General features: G+C 41.1%; 3 protein-coding genes across 3 annotated transcripts; 1 reads left to right on the forward strand and 2 right to left on the reverse strand.

Moving 5' to 3' along the window:
• Positions 1–356: 356 nt before the first annotated feature.
• ddx47 (DEAD (Asp-Glu-Ala-Asp) box polypeptide 47) lies at positions 357–5,439 on the reverse strand. Its single transcript, XM_015018319.1, has 11 exons — positions 5,200–5,439; positions 4,887–4,980; positions 3,754–3,942; positions 3,583–3,654; positions 2,611–2,729; positions 1,503–1,574; positions 1,294–1,410; positions 1,059–1,205; positions 831–968; positions 676–746; positions 357–567 (listed from the first exon to the last, which is right to left on the reverse strand). The coding sequence occupies exons 1-11, from the start codon at positions 5,422–5,424 to the stop codon at positions 372–374; spliced, it is 1,440 nt and encodes a 479-aa protein (XP_014873805.1). The 5' UTR covers positions 5,425–5,439; the 3' UTR covers positions 357–371.
• A 101-nt stretch (positions 5,440–5,540) lies between these two features.
• On the reverse strand, positions 5,541–12,932 carry wbp11 (WW domain binding protein 11). The gene is made up of 12 exons (XM_015018318.1): positions 12,749–12,932; positions 11,269–11,355; positions 11,113–11,144; positions 10,946–11,039; positions 10,650–10,846; positions 10,336–10,469; positions 8,864–9,018; positions 8,573–8,761; positions 8,365–8,490; positions 7,599–7,880; positions 7,332–7,517; positions 5,541–6,558 (listed from the first exon to the last, which is right to left on the reverse strand). Exons 2-12 carry the CDS (start codon positions 11,330–11,332, stop codon positions 5,927–5,929), a joined length of 2,091 nt encoding a protein of 696 aa, XP_014873804.1. The 5' UTR covers positions 11,333–11,355; positions 12,749–12,932; the 3' UTR covers positions 5,541–5,926.
• Positions 12,933–14,479: 1,547 nt separating this feature from the next.
• On the forward strand, positions 14,480–18,233 carry LOC106937025 (serotonin N-acetyltransferase-like). Its single transcript, XM_015018321.1, has 3 exons — positions 14,480–14,768; positions 15,590–15,744; positions 16,533–18,233. Exons 1-3 carry the CDS (start codon positions 14,612–14,614, stop codon positions 16,899–16,901), a joined length of 681 nt encoding a protein of 226 aa, XP_014873807.1. The 5' UTR covers positions 14,480–14,611; the 3' UTR covers positions 16,902–18,233.
• Positions 18,234–20,992: the final 2,759 nt, after the last annotated feature.

Raw genomic sequence — 20,992 nt, forward strand, 5'->3', positions numbered from 1 at the left:
TCTCATTCTGTGGGTTTTTCCATGTTGTATTCTTACATATTTTTGGTGTTGCTGAGTGAAGAATCCACAGAATATTCTGCTGCAAACTAATCTTAATTGAAAACTAATTTGGACCAAATTTCTCATAAACAAACCCGATTTCTCAACATTCACGCTTTGTACTGAACTGTCACATCATTTTATTTGTCTATTTTTATTTGCATATTTTTCACTTTTTGGTAGTTTTATTAGTTTGCATTATTCTTTTATCTTTTACTTAGTAGTTGAGCAGGTAGGTATTTTTTGGAGACTGAACTATTTGGCTTTTATTTTCCTGGTAATCAGGTGGTGACCTATATTGGAAGTTTTGAGCTGATTTACTAATTTTACAATTATTTATAATTATTGATACCTAAACCACAAGAGAGAACGTCGAGCATCGTCCAATGGAGACTTACCAGCCGGGCAAATCTCTGAGCCTCGCTCACTCTCTCCACCAGCATCATCACTTCCTCCTCCTGTGTGGGAAACGCCGGCAGTTTCTTCCCGATCAAACTTTCAATCCGCTGGAAAAGCTCCACATCATACCTTCAGAATCAGAGATGGCAAGATAAATAATAATAATAATAATAATAATAATAATAATAAACAATTAGAATGCGATGTTAAAATGATAAAATAAAATCTTTTTATTACTGTGTGACAAAAGTGATGGATTTTCCAGACCGCCCCGCTCTGGCTGTTCGCCCCACTCTGTGGATGTAGTCCTGGGAGAACAGACGGGATCACCGTCACCATTATATCGGAGAACTAAAATCAAATACTTACGACGACATAAAGCCCCGTCCTACCTTTGAATGCGTAGGGATGTCGTAGTTGATGACGCAGTCGACGTGCGGGATGTCCAGGCCTCTGGACGCCACATCCGTTGCCAGGAGAACGGAGCGCGACTTGGACTTGAACTTGTTGAGCGCGCCGAGACGTTTATTCTGACCAAAGCGGAGTGGTTGTTTCGTTTCAGAGTCTGCTATTTTAGCACTTTTCAGCTTAACGATTTAAAGGGAAGAAGCGAGCACTACCTGACTCATCTGTCCGTGAAGAGGGATGGCGGTGATGCCCAGGTTCCTCAACATGAGCGCCACCCGCTGGGCGTTGTTACAAGTGCTACAGAAAATCATGAAGGAGTTCCCGGCCAGCTCGTTCAGGATGGACACGAGGTAACAGTCCTGCAACGCAACAGGCCGTTTAAAACGCGCCGACAGAGAAAATAAAACAAAGGAAACCCGCTCGAGATCAGATCAAACCACTTCCTACCTTGTACTTGGATGGAATAAAGACGTAGTACTGCTGCAGCTTGTCTACTGTGGAGTACTTTGTGGATACGGCGCATTTTACAGGATCCTTCAGAGCTGCTCTTTGGAGCTTCTGGACCTGTAAGTCAACGCAACGCAACATCTGAGCTGGACCGACAAGAATTACAACGTGGGGAGTTTATAGAGAAATACAGAGGAGTGTGTGGATACCTTTTTGGTCATGGTGGCTGAGAACAGGAAGGTGCGTCTGTCTCTGGGAATGACTTTCAGGATCTTGTCCACCTGGAAAAACAAAAACAAAAACAAAACCCAAACACAGGCATTACAGGTGAACAGATTCTGTGTTGAAATGAGCTGAAGTGACGTCGCCGCTCGCCGCTCTGGTGTTGTGTGTCGGTTGGTGTATTTCCACCCGTCGTACGATTGTGAAATTTCAGATTTTGAAAATAAATGCGCTTAGTGGAAACACGGCAATTTAACAAAAAAAAAGAAAAAAAGAAAAAAGATTTTGCACTAGGATGAGATGGCTTTAAGAACGTGTAGAAATTTTGCAAAACTGTAATCACACGAGTCACATGGTCAACAACCGTCGTCGCCACTGACGGAAACCACAAAGAAAGATGACAGGAAGTAGTGGGAGGATCACGGCGCAGCATGGTTTTTAATGACTTATTGTCTGGACATAGTTATCCACATGTGATTTTAATTGTGGTTCTTATTTGATGATGGAAACAGCACACTTGCGAAATTGTTTTTTTTTTTGTTTGTTTTTTTTTTCCAGATTAGCGGAATATTGATGTTTCTTCTAGTTCAACCAGAATGGAAAAGAGGTTTGTGCAATGATAGAGAATATGGCCTGAGGAGGTGAACACCCTACATGAAGGTGTGCATAAATATCGGCCAGCTTCTTTTCTTCAGGCAAAAATGGGCCAAAAAATTTCAATTGAACTGACTCATTAAAAAATGACAAAGTCTCTTGAAAACGCTGCAATACTGAGGATCAAAAAACCATCAAAACAGGGTTACAAGACAGAATAAGCTTCTATTACAAATGTGTGCAAAACTCTGTCGATATTCCGCTATTATCATAAAAACACAATTTATGACAATAAATAAGAAATGCAATTAAAATCGCACGTGAGTAAGCTTGATCACGCAAAAAGAAATAAAAAATATGCCAACGGAAGCACAGCTGTAGTCACAAATTACTTATCAAGGATTTTATTCCCTTTTATTTCATTTAAGTTTGTTGAAATAGCGTTAAAAATGTGAATAGGTTAAAGGAGAGTGAATACCAGTCCGTCCTGTCGGGACCCACCTCAGTCTCAAAGTCCATATTGAGAATCCGGTCTGCTTCATCCATGACCAGGAACTTCAGAGCTCGCAGGGAGAAGCCCTTTGTGTTCTCCATGTGGTCGATCAACCGACCAGGAGTGGCTAAGTAAAAAAAAAAAAAAAGGATATATATTTGTTAATTTTTACATGTACAAAGTTTATTCCTTTCTTTATGGTTAACATACTTTTTGATAACATCTCTGCAAAAAAAAAAAACATCAATAGTAGGGACACAAAACAATTAATCGACCAACTATTAATTGTGGATCAATGATTTAATAGATTAAAATTTGTTCCATTCAATTAACTAATAAAGCCCACTTAGTACTTCTTTTAGTGTTGTAGTTTCACCGCCATCCAGCAGAGGGCGCCGCTGGGTGATGATACAAAATTGAAGATGGCAGACGCATCTCATAAGACAAACGGTCCAAACGGAGTCCGTAATGAGATTAAAAATGCACTTCAAGCGGTTCTGTTACGAATTATCAACGTTCTTATACCTTCTTAAATTATCACCAAAGTAGCGCTCGTTCAGCAGAGCTGCGTGACGGAGCAGCTTCAGCTTATCAACAAAATTTACTGATTTGCTACAAAACGGGGGACAAGAAGCAGGATAAATACATACCGTTAATAAACACGGTTGATTCTGAGGGCTTTTTATGTTTAGTAATGTGAGAAAATCACAATTTTCTGTTTATTCAGTCAAAATTTAACACAGCTGACACACAAAAATGCTTAAAGATAATTATGCGTTTTCATTTTTATGGGTTTTTTTTTTTAACTCCACATAAGAAAAAGTTGTTATGAAAGACGATATGCCCTCTTGATACAAAAGAAAACTTGGGCTTTTAAGAAAATGGCTGCTTATCAGTTAATCATTAGTCGATTGATAAGATTCATCAACTTTAGATTAACTCATTAAATTGATAACTTGCATCCCTAATTATTCTCTTACCGATAACAATATGTGGCTTTTTTGCCAACACCAATGACTGGGACATCATGTCGATTCCTCCAACAATCACAGCTGCAACAGATGTGAGACGAGTTGAAAATTAATAATTTTTTTTTAAAAAAGTGTTTCCATCCCCAACAACAAACCAGGTAATGTTTCATGGACACATACCACATTTGACCCCGATGCTGGAGCCCAGAGCCTCAAACTGCTCGGAGATCTGGAAGGCCAGCTCTCTGGTGGGGGTGAGGACCAGGGTGTGGAGCCGCTGAGGTGAAGCCAGCAGCGACTGGAGGATCGGCAGAGCGAATGCACCGGTCTTACCCGAACCTGTCTCTGCCAAGCCAATGACGTCTCTGCCTGCAGTTTCAGGAGGATCAACACAACTTATTGGCTGTTGGATTTTACATTTAGGCTTGAAAGTATGAACAGTGGAATGAAAGGTTTAAACCCAAAGCATGTTTGTGTGTTAGAACGGCCCAGTCCAAGTTCAGATCAAAATCCATGTGTGGGAAAAGATTAGAAAACAGTTCTCAGACACTCTACATCAACTTTGAACCTAAAGGAATTGGCTAAACTAGGAAAAAAATTGTGGCCCCCCAAAAAACTGCAGGTCTATAAATTAAAGGTGGCTCTACAAAATATTTACACAGGGAGTGCCGAATTTAGACACACACCACACTTTGCAGATCTGCATTTCTGGAAGAAAGAGAGAATTTGGAAAACCTTGCAAACATGCACTATTTTATGTTGGGCAGTCATGCAGTGTATCAATAATAATCAAATTAAGCGACAAAATAGGAACAAGTTCAATGGTTATGATCAGGCATGTCACAAAAATTAAAACGAGCTCAACAATTTCCATTTGCATAATTTAGCGTTTTTCTCTTTTAATGGATCTCAAACATATTCAGTCTGGTGCTTTGGTCTCAACTAGCCATTTTTTAAGGACAGCTTACATTTAATTACATTACATTTAATTTGTTTGTTTATATATTTGGGATATTTTTTTATGAGTCTTAAAGTTTCAGCGTTAAATGTTCACTAGAATTTAAAGTTTATTGATCTTTAAGAATGTGTTCTTGTAATATGTCACTACTATTATACTACAATAATATTTATTGCTATAATTACTTTATTTTCCAACTATTTGTCATTCAAAACAACATACTACTAGCAGGGCAGAAGTTAGTTTCCAATGGAGCTAAATATCTGCCATTTCTCCATTGCGTCTGGCTTGTTTTCTCTCGTAAGCATTGTAAACTATTTGGCACCAAGAGTGAGAAAAGTAACTTGTATCAAACCTTGAAGTGCTACTGGAATAGCTTCCACCTGGATCTTGGTTGGACTCTTCCATCCCAGCTGATCACAAGCTTCACATAGCACCTCGGTAACACCCTGCAGAGGTAAAAAAAAAAAAAAAAAAAAAAAAAAAAGAAGGCTGCTATGGCGTTTTTAATACAGTTAGACATATTTCAGACACTGACACAAAGTAACGACGTCTCATTTCAGGAAATAATGTTTACAAAACGCGTTAGCTTCGCTTAGCTAATGCGAAATCCGACAACGCTTTGTTGCTAACGTCATCTTTTATAGGCTCTGGGGAAACAAACCTACCAGGTCCTTGAATGTCTTCACCGCCTCCTCACTTTCTCCAGTATTAACCTGTCCTTCATCATCGTCGCTGCCAGACTCCTCCGGCCTTACACCGGTATTTTGCTCAGGACTCCGGTCCTCCATGCTTCCCCGTCTCAACGTGTCTTCCCGTCTGAACTGCGCAGCTGCGGAAACGCGGACCCACAGCATGACGGGAAGTGGAGTTTTTCTGAGTTTTATCGACATCACGAAGCTTAAACAATATTTTATTTTACACTTCAAACAACGACAAAATGAATTAGTTTAGGAAGTTTCATCCGGTCGTTGCTTCCATCTTCTTCAGCAGCAACATGACAACAAAACATGTTTGAACCGATTTTTATTTGGCTGCAGGACAAACCGCTTCACACATCATATTTAGATGATCGGCCATAGAAACAAAAAGAATAATCAATTACACAAAGTTTCATCACTGAGGTCAAATAACTTGTTGGAAAAGAAGCACATTTTCAGACTTAAAAAATAAAAACATACCGTGCAGAGCATAGTGTTCAGTTAATCACCAATCGAAATGTTTTAATACGCACTTAGGATCAAATTTATTATGCTAAAATTGTAGCCCAAATAGTTTTTTTTTTCCTTTCGATGAGAGCAACGATATTACTGAATGTTCTAAATACAGCTACTTCTACAACTCTGCACAGCAAATGAGAGAAAAAATAAAAAACGTTCTGTAGTTCGTAGACTCTTACAGCAGTCCCTCCATCTCTCTCATGAATGCTTCATAAACCTGGTCTTTAGTCTTCATGCTGGGCTGAGGAGCAGACCCCACTTGCGACGGGTTGGCCAACCCCATAGGAGCAGCCACCTGCTGTTTCTGCCACTGTCCTCCCATCCCGTCGTCTCCCCTCCGTCCTGCCGCAACCCTGCCCGCTTTCTCCAGGGGCCCCGTTGACGGCCCCCGCATCGGCCCACTCGTGTCTCTACGCACCCGCAGCGCCGTTGGCACGAAGCGGGTGACCTCTGCCTTGGGGTTGATGATTTGAGGCTTGGCAGAGATGGTGGCGCCCCCTGCGCCCGCCGCCCCTCCGGCCACCGCCGAGGTGATGTTGGCTCTTTTCTCGATGGTGGCCGTGTGGTGGTGGCTGCCGGCCGTGCCGGGCGGAGGCGGCATCTGCATGACGCTGGGTCGCATGGGCATGGCCGGCGGCGGCATGCTGCTCTGTGGGCCGTCCTGGCCGGAGCCGGGGGCCTTCTGCCTCGGCACGATGCTGGGAGGGGCGCTGAGCACGTTGGAGTTGAGAGGAGGAGGAAACATGGAGAGGGGGGGCGCCATGGGCCGAGGAGGGCCTCCGGCTCTCGGAGGAGGAGGGGGGATACCTGAGCGGAGAGACGCACAAAACATGGGAGTTTAATGAAAACAAATACAGAAAAGTACAGAAAACGTGGGCAGGTCAAGGTGTCATGTAAAAGTATTCACGCTAGGGCTGAGCGAGCTTTAAAAGTTTTATTGTGATATTTTGGGATAACGATAAAAGTGACAATAAGAAGTATTTATTGCTTCTTCCCATCATATTTTTAAATTTGCTAGTTGGTGTGGACATTTATCATAAAACAAAATTGGTTATAAGATTTTTGATTTATTGTTGTCACAATAAATTCCTATTAATGATGCTTAATTATTGATTAACAGCACTAAGGCCCGCCTCCTGGCTCTGATTGGTTATTTTTGGGAGGAAGTGAAGGAGCTTGATCTTTTCACAGATTATCTGTCTCATATTATACTGTCAGAGAGGAAAATGTGACAATTTTAACAAATATGTAAAAAACATTTTTTTTAAATAAAAGTTGAATACTGCAGCTTTAAGACTCGTTTACAGATTAACGCAGCTAATCTGTGAATCTCTGCAGCTCCTCCAGAGTTATCATGGCTCACTGGTGAAAGCAACTAATAGAACACAATTTTTATTCACAACCATCAGAGTAAAAAAATTTTCTGTTAGTTAAAATATTGAAAAATGGGTTTCTTTTCCTTCCACTATTCAAGTATTTGATCAACCACATAAAATCAAACTAAAACTCACTGAAGTTCTGCTGTAACATGGAAATGTGAAAAAGTTTAAGAGGTGTGAATATCTCCACATAACCCCTACCTGGTGGTCCTGGGGGTGGTAGTCTGGGAGGTGGTCCACGCGGCGGAGGGCCTGGAGGGAGACTGGGCGGGGGGCCTGGAGGAGGGCCGGGCGGTCGGCCGGGTGGGGGACCAGGGGGCAGTAGACGAGGCATCGGGCCCCGGATCCCTCCAGGCATACCAGGGGGCCTCAAGAACGGAGGGGCGCCTAGAAACGGCAGAGCATTTCCTCTGGGTTACAGGCTGAACTCTGAACAACAACCAGCTTCTTCTGGTGAACCAAACCAACCTGGAGGTGGCACCGGGGGCGGGCCAGAAGGCGGACCGGGGGGTCTCATTGGAGGAGCCGGCGGAGGTCCTAGAGGAGGGGGCCCGGTCATCGGTGGGCCCTGCATGGGGGGAGGTCCCTGCTGCCCCACTGCCCCAGGAGGAGGGGGCAGGCGCTGGTTGGGCATCATGTGGGGCTGGGGGTCCCCCGGCGGGCCCCGGTCCTCGGTGTCGGAGCCGTCCGACTCGTCCGTGTATTCCTCCTCTACTTCCTCTTCCTCCTCTTCCTCAGGAATGGACTGACCTGAAGATAAAGAAAGAAACAGAATGCAGCACTTTTTCACGTTAGAAAATAAGTACATGTAGTAACGAGTAGAGATGCTCCGATTCGATATTAATATCTGGGCCATATCCGTATCGATACTGAAAAAAAATCTGAGTATCGGTGACAATGTGCCCGATCCATAAGTTCAGCCTAATTCTATGCTTTGTGTTCTGAGTGACTTCATGATTTATTATTTATTTTACAAACAGAATATTTATTTAAAACAATTCTGTAACGTTACAAACTGCATCAAATTTTATCAGTTTATATTTAAACAAAAATATGTTTGTGAATAAAAGTCTGTAAATTAACTTAGGTTAGCTTAGCTGCCTGGCTTTGTTAAATAAAAAAATATCAAGCAATTTTTCATAATCTAATTTTACAAAAAAAATCTAATTTTAAGCGTTTTGAATCGATTCACAATTTCCAGGACTAGTAATTGTGATTCTGTGATGGAGGGTACCTGCCATCCGTAACATCATGGCCTGCAGGGGAGTGATGGCCTTCGTCTTCTTCACCACTCTCTTCTTCTTCCTCTTTCCATCCCGGGACTCGTCGGCTGCGAGATCTGCAAAACGCACACTGCGACCTGCAGGGGGCGGATGTCCACGCAGTAAGTTAGTGAGAGTAGGAGACCCTCTAATGTGCCGGACGTTTCCGGCGCCACTCACCGGCGTGTCTCTCGCTCCTGTCCTCGTCCCGGTCACCGTCTGCGCCTTCGTCTCCGTCTTCCTCACTGTCTTCCTCCGAGTCGCTGTCATCGTCCGCATCGTCCCGGTCCCTGTCGCTGTCACTCCCGCTGTCCCGGTCACGCCCAAGGTCCCCGGCGGAGTCCCGGTCCAGCCCAGGGATGGACGGTTCTGCGCCAACAGATGGAGGCGGGGGGCACAAATGGAGAGATGAAACGCGGCGAGAAAAAGCTAGGTTTGGTTAACGAGTCAGGAAAACGGTTTGAGTGTCACCTGCTTCGGCGCCGTAGATTTGTCGAGACGGGATGCCGTACAGCGCCAGAACCTGCGGCGGCGGGGGCCCTGGTGGGGGCCCCGGTGGTTTCTTTCCAGGGGGTAAACGAGGGAGACTGGGGACTGACACTAGTCCAGGTCCGGTCGTCGGTTTGCTGAGACGTTCAGGGAAAAACAGAATTACTGCTGCTGCAAACAGTTTGTGGCATCATGAAGACAACTTAAGCAAATAAAAACCTAAAAAGTGAGATGAGCATTTATATTCAGCACCACCGAGTCGAGGCTTTGGAGAATCAACTTTAAGTGCAATCATGATAATTGTTTTGGTTTTTCTTTTTTCAACAACAGCTCCCACTCCTTCACAGGACTTCCTTTCTTTAACAAATCTTGAAAGAAACTTCTGCGAGGAGGAAAACACAGCGTTTAACACGTCAAATTTGATGAGTCACCTTAAACACAACCATCGCTTTGACAGTGTTCAGGCTTAGGATGGCTTAGCGTAACGCTGCCCCCTACTGGTCCTATTTGTATGGGCTTCATCACGGAAATAAGGGCTATAAATATCAATAATTACACATTAGTAAAATAAATCAATGTACATTTTCTATTTTGAAGTTGTGGAATGCATGTTTATTTTTAATCCCTGATCAATTCTAGAAACATTTTCCTTTTTTCTCTCGTTTTATTTAAATAGATGTTAATTTGAGATATGATCTCTGTTGATATATTTTGGCTCAATGATAGCTTTTCATTTTAAAATTCTATATATTTTAAAGAGAAACTGTTTCTGGACTTGTTTTAGAGTGCTGATGTCAGACAGAGTATCCAAAATGTTTACTCAAGTAAGAGTAAAAACGTATTTGGTAAAACTGCTACTCAAGCACTGAGTAACTGATAAAAACAATCGTTTAATATTTAAAAATTACACGATCAGACGGACCAAAAGGCAACATTATGTGGAAATTTGGGTATTTTTATGGACCCGAATGAAAACAATTAATTTTGTAGCATAGTGCTAGTTTGGGGAAGTAAAATTTTTCCAAATCAGTTTCTGTCAACATAAAATTTATGAAACTTTAACAAAAACTGCAGGTGTTTGTCTGGTGAATTTTTGCTGTAAACAAGCCTGTTCTTCATTCACTCAAGTTACTCAGAGGTTTTACTGAAATAATAGTGATACTTCATAATAAAATGACTCAAGTTAAAGTAAAAATACTCCTAAAAGTCCCTTTTTTTTCCAATAAGTAACTTGAGTAAAAATAGCTGGTTACAATGCAAGTCTGACTTTTGCTCACTAGCCTTCCTAGTCGGTATGTTGTCGGTTTCAAAGTGAACTTGTCTTATCATCTAATTGGTATAACAGATTGACTGAATCCAGCACATCGAATTTCCATCAAATCTGAGAATCTCTGTTTTGCCCGTTGACGAAGCAAAACGATGCTCTCCAGAAAGCGTCAACAAACGGAGCCCACCCAAAAGCCGAGGTCTTCTTGAGGATGGACGGAGGCTGAGCCCTCGGTAACGGGATGTCCTGGATGTGGATGTTGGACGGGGCGTGAGGCATGTCGGGTAGAGGAATGCTGTCTACTTCCACTGACTCTGCGTTCTGGAAAACAATACGCATTTACAGTTAGGAAGCTCACAGCATACAGGGACTGAATAATTCTCAACTTTAAATTAGCTAGAATGGGTTGAACAGAAAAAAAAAAAAAGACATTTTCATCACACCACAAAAAGCCATTTTTGCAGGTGTCAGATAGAAATGTGAACAGGGTTTGGGTCGCACCTTGACCGAGTCGAAGTAAAGAGCCAGCTGCCCTCGCTTGGTCTCGTACTCCAGCTCCAGTTTGCGCAGCTCCTTGTAGGTCTCAGGGTTCTCCCTCTCATACAGATGGACGATGCGTTCAAACGTCTCCCGTAACTTCTTCCGCTTGTCCCTCAGCACTTTCTCGTTCAGCAAGGGTTGCTGAACGGGGTTAAACTCTTTAAAAAAAAAAGAAAAAGGCAAAGAGGCATTAAAAAAAAATAGATTCACTTATCTTATATTAAATTATATTAACTGCAACAAATTCCTCCTCTCACCCATCTCATCCAGCTTTTCCATGTCTCTGATGATTTGTCTGGGATCTTTCATCTTCAGCACAGCTGCTCTCACCATCATCCTCTGCTTCTTGTTCTGCCAAACGAATCCACCACGTCAGCGACTCAATAAAACACCTGCTAGATGTAAGCGAATGTTGTACGTTTACCTTTTTTAACTCCCTCTTCCTGGCCTCCTTTCCTGTGAAAAGCAGGGAGAAAAAAAAGTTACAGTTAATGCTCCCACATCAACCTATTGGTACAGAAAAATGTCGTTCCGGTGTTGCTGAACAGGTCAGCGGCTTTGTTTACAAACTCATACTTACTAGCCTGGTCGGTGGGATTCATGAACTTCCCACTCTTGGTGGAGGAGGTGGAACGTCGCCCCATTTTTGCGGTGTGTCTCCTTCACCCTGGTTGTAAAGAAATGTTTTAAATAAAGTTCACAATGCAAATCTTTTAAAAGGGTTGAGCGTTTTTAACTTGTATGTAGCTATCAGTGACTTGGCAGCTGCTGTTTTTGCTTCATTTGCTGGATTTGTGAGCATTTTGGGTTCTAGGAAACAAAATGCTCACAGCAAATCAAATAAGCCTAAAAATCTTTTTTTTTTGTTTTGTTAGGATTTAATTTACTCGAGGCCAATTAGACCAAATAATCCGCTAATGTTTTCAAGTGCTTCTCTATCCAAGCCTGAGCTAAGTTGGATGACTACGTTTCAGGATTTAGCCAGAATATTTGCTCTAAAAAAGCCAAACAACCAGAGGTAGAAGGTTATTTTTAATGATAAAAACATTTTCTGCTGTAACAAGCTTGACCTTTTGACCTGAGGTGAACCGATTTAGAGGCCAGATGGGAATTACCCAATTGTTCCTCAACCGGCTCCGAACCACAAGTCAAATGGCAAAAAAAAATCTCGGACTTTTTTTCTAATCACTAAATGTTTCCAAACAAAGAATTCCCACCATTTCTGGTCCATAAATGCATCAATTAGCAGTAAATGGGTCAATTTAATGTGTAATTAATGTGTTTAGTAAATATAACAAATGCACAAATGATATTGATATATAGACAACTTGTGTTTGCATAGCAAACTGGAAAATGAAATCAATGACATATTGTTTACATATTTATATATAAATATTTAGATATTTACAGCGTTCAATATTTCATGATATTGTAGCAGCAGTAAGAATTATAAGTGATTTTGCACTTTAAATGAAAGAAATTTGATCATTTTAGTCATTTCTGACATACCTTTTTGTGACTCGTTCTTGACTAGTTTATGTAAAACACTCTTCTGGTTTTTTACTTAAATCAACTATTACAGTGAAATAACAAACATTTATTCTAGCCAGCGAAAAAGATTGAACATCCATGCAAGATTGTTGAGCGTTTCAAGGACATATATATTCATAAAATTAAAACATCTCTTCTCGTCGTGGCTGACTGCCTTTAACATCGTGTAGATGCAATGAAGAATTCTAAAACTAAACTCTCGCCAAGCAAAACAATCACTGCTCTACTGATTAGTTCGACTTATTGATAAAAGTGAAAAATATCGCTTTACGTCTTGTGGCAGTTAGCCACTGTCAGCTAACAGGTTAGCCAAGACTCTTTCTTAAGTTAACATAAAATGACTCGGTGCAAGGGAGATAAGATAACACATATACTTTGAAAACAATTAGCTCCACGGACTTAAACTCTATAGAAACTCAGAACTCCCAGGTGGTCATATTAGCATGCACCTGAAGCTAAACCCGCGTTAGCATCAACAGCAGCAGCAAGGGAAGCATCGCTGGTTTTACCTTTCTTTAGTAAAGAAATACAGGCCGCGGCGAGGTTCAGACAGCCCTCCGGGTACACTCAGCACGGGACGAGTTACTGTTTGTGGTCCTAAAGATACAATCCCCACCCAGGACTTATTTTAAAACAACGAATGTGTTAGCCATCCGCCATGTTTGCTGCTGCGTGCAGGAGCGGAAAGGCAACTCTGACGTCACCAAAACGAAGAAAAAGTAAAATCATGACTGTTATTTTGGAATCTTGAGGATTATGTTTGTATTTAGTGTTCAAAAACATGTTATTATTCTAGAGATAATAAATTATTGAATACTCATTATATAATACAGATAGAAACTTGTCTCTAAATATATTTATATATTTTTCTCGTTAGTCATATTTTCCTTTGCAAATTCTAGGTTCTGCCCTCTAGCTGCCGGAAGGGGTAACTGCAATACCATCAAGTCAATCGATTTGATATCGTCCCTATCAAATACCCACAGTCCCGTGCGGGTATTTGATAGGGACGATATGGCTCATCTCCCATGGTGCCACACAGCCAACAAAACTATTCCTTGTTTATATCCCGTCAGTGGGAAATGGGAAATTGTTTACAGGTTAAGCACACCACGAGCCAGAGAAATTCCTCAAAAATGTTTGATATTTCTGAAACTAATTTCTAAGCCACTCATTTTCGGTCATGCTATTCCTATGGTTAAAAGTTCATTTAATGAAATGCTAGAGAAAGCACGAACACGACAGAAGCAAATACGTTCAATATGGGGTTTATTCCACATTTTTCCTTTAGTCTATGGAATCAAAGTAACTAATAAATGCTTTGATAATATTGCTATAACTTTAATAACCAATATTACATAGTATTGAATATGTAAGGATCTTTATTGCTTTTTTTTAAATAAAGGCATGTCTATCGAGTTTACAATGTCGGTACAAACATGAAACCTTGATCAATTTTCAAGGTTATTTTTTTCATTATCATGTTTTATTATTATTATTATTATTATTATTATTATTATTATTATTATACATTTTACTTTTTTTCCCAGTGAGTCAAAATGATTTATTGGCCATTATTTTAGGAAGGTGACCACTTATATATATTTTTAAAAAGCCGATTGTTTTCTCTGACACCTGTAGAGCATTATGCGCTCTGTCAGGGAGGAGATAAAGGGTCTAATGCTGCCGAGTTATGGAAACAACTTCTGTAATCCTCCATCATGTGACTCATAGTAATAATCAGCCCATAATGAAGAGAGACATCCGTGGAAACAGGAGAGACACTCGGGGAGAAGCAGACCTCTTCACAACCTTCTCTGATATTCCTCCGCACCTTTCTCCTCTGGTAAGTATCTGCAGTGCCTCTGTGTTGCTTTGGGGGAAGTTCTGTTTGCAGTCAATAAATCTGACATACATGTAAACACCAGTAAAAAAAAGACAAACAAAAAAAGCGTTTATTGCCTGAGAAATATTTTAATTGCAGTGCAGAAATGTTAAAACTTCAATCCCACAGCTGTTATAAATAGGCCGGAGGTGCGGCGATTTACTGGGAGTCAGTTATTAAGTAATTATCGTCCCCTCACTTTAACTGACCAAAACAAATCGCGATTAATTGCAGGGCTCCGATTTTTTTTTATGACTTTCATTCATTCCGCAAATATTCAAATGCAAATCAGCCCGTGAATCATCCAGGCTGAGCTGCACCATAAATACACACGCTGACCGTCCACTTCTCCTTGCAGGGCCCCCGCAGAGGTGATCCTGCTGCAGCGGGGAGTGGGGGAGACCAGGAACACATATATACAAAAAGAGAGAGAAAAAAAAGATAGAAAAGTTCTGATTCCTCTGGAGGACAGGAGCCTCTGACTCGTATGATGTCTGTTGTGGGCGCCCAGCCTTTCATCAAGCCAATGCAGACTTCACCTTCAGTTTCGCCCGGTATCCAGCGGAGACACACGCTGCCAGCCAGCGAGGTGCGGCCGCTCAACACTCAGGACGCGATCAGCGTGTTTGAAATCGAGAGGGAGGGTAAGTGGGCCGGCTGGCTCCCTGCGGAGGGCCACAAACTCACACTCTAGGAATCAAATTATTCTATATGATTATTTGTAATAAAATATGAAAAATACATAAATGAATGACTAAATTAATTAATTAATTTCTTAAAGAATTGTGGGTATTTTATGAAACAATACTAAATCTTTGAAATACATAAAATTATTTAAGCCTTTTTAAAAGCAAAAACAAATATTTTCTACAAATGATTTTTTAAAAATAATTCCAACTGTCGGCTTTAAATAAACCCTCACATCTTACTGGTTAAACTTCGACCAATTACCTTCTCCATACCAGAGTTATTCCCACCCACCGACTTCAATTAATAGAGCAAATAAATTTGCAAATTCAATAAGCAGTTAAAGAAAAGATATACTTGCATGTGTTTTTAACAGTGAATAACATTGTTTTATGTATTTTTTTTTCATTCAATTAATTATCTATGCAGTTAAGTTATGTTAAATTGTTTAAACATTAAGATATAAATTTTTTAGACATATATTTAATCCATGCATTTCTTTATCGAGTAAAATCAAATAGAATTTAGATGATCACAATACATAAAAATATTGTTAATTGTTCATTTTACATTTTATTCATTAATTAATTTCTGACACTTTTGGTCTTCTATAGAATAGGAATTGCATTTGTTGTGTCCTCTGTAGATGCATAAAATCAATTCTGGCATCATAACCTTATTTTATAGAATTGTATAAAATTCTTACCTTTAAAATATTATGCACAATGAACTGTCTGTTTTTGAAATCCATGCTAAATTGTGATCATGTCTTTTCCAGCTTTTATCTCGGTATCCGGGGAGTGCCCGCTGCACCTGGATGAAGTGCGTCATTTCCTCACATTGTGTCCGGAGCTGTCGATGGGCTGGTTTGAAGAGGGCCGCCTGGTGGCGTTCATCATCGGATCTCTGTGGGACCAGGACAGGCTCACCTCAGTAAGACATTCTGGGTCTCCAGCCCATTGCGGTTTATAATTACATGGCTCACCACCCAGAGCGGTTAAATCATAGGGGGAGACCAGAGTGTTGTATTATTATTAATACAGTTTTAGCAGGAAGGGTTTGTTAAGGGATTCCTTCTAGAATGTTAACTTTCTCCAGCTTAACATAAAGCTAAAACTGGTTTTAATGGTGCGTTCACACCAGTCAAGTTTAGTCTGCTTTAACTGAACTCTAGTCCATTTGTCTTCAAAGTCTGATTTGTTTGTCGTTTGCTTTTTTGGCCTGATGAGGACCAAAGAAGCAAACTCTGGTCTGCCTAAGTATTCAGGTCCAGTTTAGATTAAAGTGAACTCATAGGTGCAGTTTGAAAGGATATGTGAACGCAAGCAGACAAAAGCAGGAAGCGGACCATAGCGCAGGGCATTCTGGGTAAATGCAACCAAAACAAATGCAAGAGCCTAGTGGGAAAAATGGTTCGTAGTCTTTTACTAAAGACAAAAAAGAAATCCTGCAACCACTAAAATCTGACGCTGTTCCATTATTGATTACATTTTATGAAGAAGGAAGTTATACTCATGTCTTCTTTTGAGGTTTTTGTGTCATCTCCTTTAGTAATTCTTGGTGCAGCACCACCGCAGTCGAGGAGAGGAGCAGGTTTTTCAGTTAATTTGGATTGTTTGGCAGGCAGAGGGAAGTGTGAAAGCCAACCGTACCAGCTGAAAATTTCAATCAGGTGTGAAAACACCCTAAAATTTTGCCCTTTTCCTCCCCTCCTCCTCCAGGATGCACTGACCCTCCACAAGCCCTGCGGCTCCACCGTCCACATACACGTCCTGGCGGTCCATCGCACCTTCAGGCAGCAGGGTAAAGGTCCCATTCTGATGTGGCGCTACCTGCAGTACCTGCGCTGCCTGCCCAACGTGCGCCGAGCCGTGCTGATGTGCGAGGACTTCCTCATCCCCTTCTACCGCAAGTCAGGCTTCAAGGTCCTGGGCCGCTGCGCCATCACCGTGGCCAACCTCACCTTCACCGAGATGTGGTACCCGATCAGCGGCCACGCGTACATGCGCCGCAACAGTGAGGCCATCCGGTTCCCCCAGCATCCGCTGACTCTCCCTTTGACAAAGACTGATGAGCAAGTTGATTTATGACTGTTTTTGGTTGCTGTTGTGTTTTTTTCTGACTGACATCAGGCACTTGGACCGGGCCGTTCCAAGGTTGTGTGAGGCCGTAAGCAGAGTTTTATTTGGGGGCTGACTCCTTGTCTTGTAACATTATGTAAGAACGTTGAATTACATTAGATTATATCAGTAAGCATCAGTACTTTTCTTTTGCACAGAGCTCTGTACATTGCAGTGAGGGAAGTCACTGAGGATTCTGCGTATTCCTCAGGACTCAGAATTTATTTAGAAATCAACCTCTTAGAACTGGGATGGAAATAATTTGATCACCTAATTCTAAAGTTTGACACTGAACTTTAACCTGAGAGGAAAAAATTGGACAGGGTGATCAGTTCTTGGACCCTGGTGATCAGTCGACTTTCCCAGCACCAGACCTCACACAGAATAAAGAGCAGAACGCTTTACTTGAGATCCAACCTGTTGCTGGTTCAGCTCTCACTAAAGCTGCCTGAGTCTCTACGGACATACTATTCCAACACCCAACTTGTGTTCGATCAACATGTTGCACCGAAACTTGAACTTCATCCAAGCTGAATGACTGTTGAGTCTCAAAACAAACAGCTTCTCAGTCAGAACAAGGTCGCTCAAAGACTTGTAGGATGTCCTTGAATGTCTGGATGGCATCAAATCTGGGTCATATTGGAACAGGCTGGCGAACACGAAGGGTTACGCAACTTAAATAGTTTAACTAGAGGAAGCCCCAATAAAACTCTTCCAAACTTGGGCAGCCTTAAAACTTTCTGGGCTCTTGGCTGCCTCCTCTGGCCAAACAGGGAAATAATAATGAATGAATTTAAGAAAGAAGAACATAAGCTTACAACAGAACAACTAAGTGAAACGAAGTGTGAAAAATGATCATTTGAGAGCAAATCAATACAAAATCTTTTTAGGGTAGCTTTGGGAATTTGGGAAACTATAATAAAAAATATATATAATAAAATTTTAAGAGGGATTCTGGAACTAAAGTATCTATTTTACTATGCTAATCTCCATCCAGAACTGATGCAGACTGTTTCAGTATCATTGATATTTATGTATCAATCTGCCCACCATTAGTAAACCAAAAGCCTGTTTGTTATTCCTACTTGCAAAATCCAGCTATACTTTAGGCTAGCCCTGTTTGAACTCAATGTTTTGAAGCTAAAAGTAGGGAAATAAATCAATATTCTCTGTAGATTCTTCACAGGTTCAATTCACATGTGATATTCTGATTTATTCTCAAGCTTTTAACTGAATCCCATTAACCAGAGAATTGTATGGATTATTTCACTATGTACATAATAAACCAAGTGTTGACTTGAACTTGACCTGTTTCCATACCTGGTGTAACATGCAGCGGCTCTAAGCCGTTTCCAGGGCTTCCCACACTACCGGCTGACGTCAGTCATCAGGCCTTTAGCCTCGCAACAACAGCTCCTCCAGCTCCTGCTGCTCTGTTATGGAGGCTTTAGCTGTTGTGAACGTCTGAGGATTTAGAGCTACTCATCCGTTAGCCTGCGGTGACCTGACATAAACCTGCATGGACTCTGCAGATTTTGATCACCCTGACTTTTGGTCCAAAGTTTGTTTCCGCTGTAGCTACAAAATCCTAAAGAAAATGGTTGATGTTGTTATTCTAAAGATGAAAACTGCTCCTTTCTTTTCTTTATATATATATATATATATATATATATATATATATATATAGTCAAAGACATTCCGTTTTCTTTTGATCAAAATAAAATCTCGCAAGTGTCCTCACTGTTAAATATAAAGTCAAAAGCTACTAGTGATTTCTGTTCAGTGTTCCCTCAGCTGTCTCTGTGTGGAGCTTCACGCTTTAATCCGTGACTCAGTCCCAGACTCAGGTCTTAATCACGGACAGGTGAGCAGCTCCGTTTCCACTGAAGGACAAACGGACCGGTCACTCTTAGGGTATGTTTTTGGTAGACTGATCGTTCCTGGGAAGGTTTACCACACCGTATTTTTCTTTAACTTGTGGATAATGGCCTCGCTGTGGTTCACTGGAGGTAAAGAGGTCTGACAGTAAACAGGCATAAGAGTGGCCAGTGATGTTAAACTCCACTTTCCACAAAGTCCTACAAAAACTATAACCACCAGTTTCATCACCGTTCATGATTTAACGCAGAGTGGGATTACTTTTCTCATTGGTTTGAAGGGTGTTTTTTTTAAACTTCAGTAAATTAAATCATTTTAAAGCTGCATTTTGTATTTATGATGGTTATTTCTGTCAGATAAAATCAGTCTGATTGTCCTAGAACATTTTGGTATGTGGAAAAAAAGTAGAAACAGGAAAAGAAAATGGAGTGAACTTTTAGCTTTTTCTGTTGTTGATTTTTGGTAGTTATATGTGGACTCCATGCCCCTTTTTCTCCAGTTTTAACAAAGTTTTAGTTCAAAGATGCTAATTCGAATTAAATATCAAACTCTTTACAGATAGAAAACAATACACTGATGTGCATTTTAACAAGGGAAATCTAGAGAATGTTTTACTGAATTATGCCACTGTTAGCAGCAGATATGGCATTGGCACAATTATCATTACTGGAGTCATCGGTTTCGTCCTTTGTGCTGTAATTGAGGGCCACCAAAACAGAGGCACTCACTTTTTGTATCATTATCGCTGTGTTTCAATCAAAATAACAATAATCAAGCAAAACAAAAAAAGCAGCAGTCATTCATTATGTGCGTCAGTCAGGCTAGAGTTCAGTCAAAAGAAATAATTTGCACATCTGCGATCCAGGCCGTCGCGCTCCAGGCAAGCTTTTTGCCGCGACTGTTGTGCATCTGTCAGTACAATCAGAACGAGAAATGCAAACTTTTACTGTCGCTACTTTGTTTTCATAAATGGCAACGAACAAAAAGATGAAAATACGACAAAATATCTGCCAAGCTGTGTTGGCTTTACTTGAGATGACCCAACTGTCATCCCTCTCTACACAGTATGGGGTCACTTCAGCCTCCAGACAGGCTCATAGGTAATAATCCCACAAAGTCCTTGCAGTCATCAGGTAATCTGGTAAACGGACATCCCAGCCACTATTACTCTGAACCCTCTCTGAGGGGTCAGATGGGGGTCTTTTACACACTTCCTCCATAATCAAGATAAATATAATCAAGATAAAGTGAAGTATTTCAGACCTAACTAAGGTTAAGTACTTTTTTGCAGTGCTCATTTGCTGATAACATGTAGATATGTTGAAGTGAAATACAAAGATCAGTGGTTCGAATTCCGCTGCAATTGCCAAAGAGTCACTTGTTGGTTTGTCCTCGTTACCCTTAACATGTATGAGATGCATTTAATCCAAACCCTTAATCCTGTGATTCCAAGCCCGTGTGACTCGCTTCAGTTTACAAGCCGCGTACATCAAGTACAGGAATTTTACTTTGAGGTCGGCCCCGACAGCTCCAGAGGAAGAGGATGAGTCACTGTTGTACGGAGCGAGTCGTTCCAGGAAATGCTCCGCAGAAGGAACGGCCCTCATATTGACATCACAAACAAGATCATGATGGGACGCCCGCAGCTTCCTGGAGCTTAGCCTGTTTATGATGGCAACCACATTTGAACGAAGTTGGAAAATGTGCAGAATGTGGTATTTAGCACCGAGTTGCTGAGATTAAATACACACAAGGCTAATCAAGGGAACGAGACACACCTGGTAAACAATCAACGGGGAATACGCAGAGCCAGCGACTCACAGGAAGGAAACTGAACACAAAAAACTCCANAAATAAACACACAGAAACACGATCATGACCCTCTCTCACAATGACCCCACTCTGCTCCTTCAGACTAGCCAGCAGCAATTAGCGAACAGCTGGTGGAACTTTGCATCTATGAGCTACTTACTACTCAGGCAACGCTGACAGGCTAATAGGGGAGCAATGTTGTGAGGACTTCCTGAAGGCAGAATTTCAGAAAGAGCAGGAGTTTTTAAAGAGATAGATGCCTAAATTCAAGAAGTTAAATTACCAAGTCATATTTCTTTTAAATTATATTGGATAATTATAGCATTTTTATATCAACTGAAGGTAATGGTTACATAAATGAGGGACAAAAA

The sequence above is a fragment of the Poecilia latipinna genome, unplaced genomic scaffold (assembly GCF_001443285.1).
Source record: "Poecilia latipinna isolate Pla-1442-1.1 unplaced genomic scaffold, P_latipinna-1.0 Scaffold2264, whole genome shotgun sequence".
Classification (NCBI taxonomy): domain Eukaryota; kingdom Metazoa; phylum Chordata; class Actinopteri; order Cyprinodontiformes; family Poeciliidae; genus Poecilia; species Poecilia latipinna.

Excerpts from the sequence above, each read along its gene's own strand:
- wbp11 (XM_015018318.1), bottom strand. The coding sequence starts at position 11,332 with ATGGGGCGACGTTCCACCTCCTCCACCAAGAGTGGGAAGTTCATGAAT. Across the intron at positions 11,145-11,268 it reads GAATCCCACCGACCAGGCTA|GAAAGGAGGCCAGGAAGAGG; the intron begins GTAAGTATGAGT and ends TGCTTTTCACAG. Across the intron at positions 7,881-8,364 it reads CATGATGTTACGGATGGCAG|GTCAGTCCATTCCTGAGGAA; the intron begins GTACCCTCCATC and ends CTTTATCTTCAG.
- LOC106937025 (XM_015018321.1), top strand. The coding sequence starts at position 14,612 with ATGATGTCTGTTGTGGGCGCCCAGCCTTTCATCAAGCCAATGCAGACT. Across the intron at positions 14,769-15,589 it reads GTTTGAAATCGAGAGGGAGG|CTTTTATCTCGGTATCCGGG; the intron begins GTAAGTGGGCCG and ends TGTCTTTTCCAG. Across the intron at positions 15,745-16,532 it reads ACCAGGACAGGCTCACCTCA|GATGCACTGACCCTCCACAA; the intron begins GTAAGACATTCT and ends CTCCTCCTCCAG.
- ddx47 (XM_015018319.1), bottom strand. The coding sequence starts at position 5,424 with ATGTCGATAAAACTCAGAAAAACTCCACTTCCCGTCATGCTGTGGGTC. Across the intron at positions 969-1,058 it reads TTCACGGACAGATGAGTCAG|AATAAACGTCTCGGCGCGCT; the intron begins GTAGTGCTCGCT and ends CGCTTTGGTCAG. Across the intron at positions 568-675 it reads TCCATCACTTTTGTCACACA|GTATGATGTGGAGCTTTTCC; the intron begins GTAATAAAAAGA and ends CTGATTCTGAAG.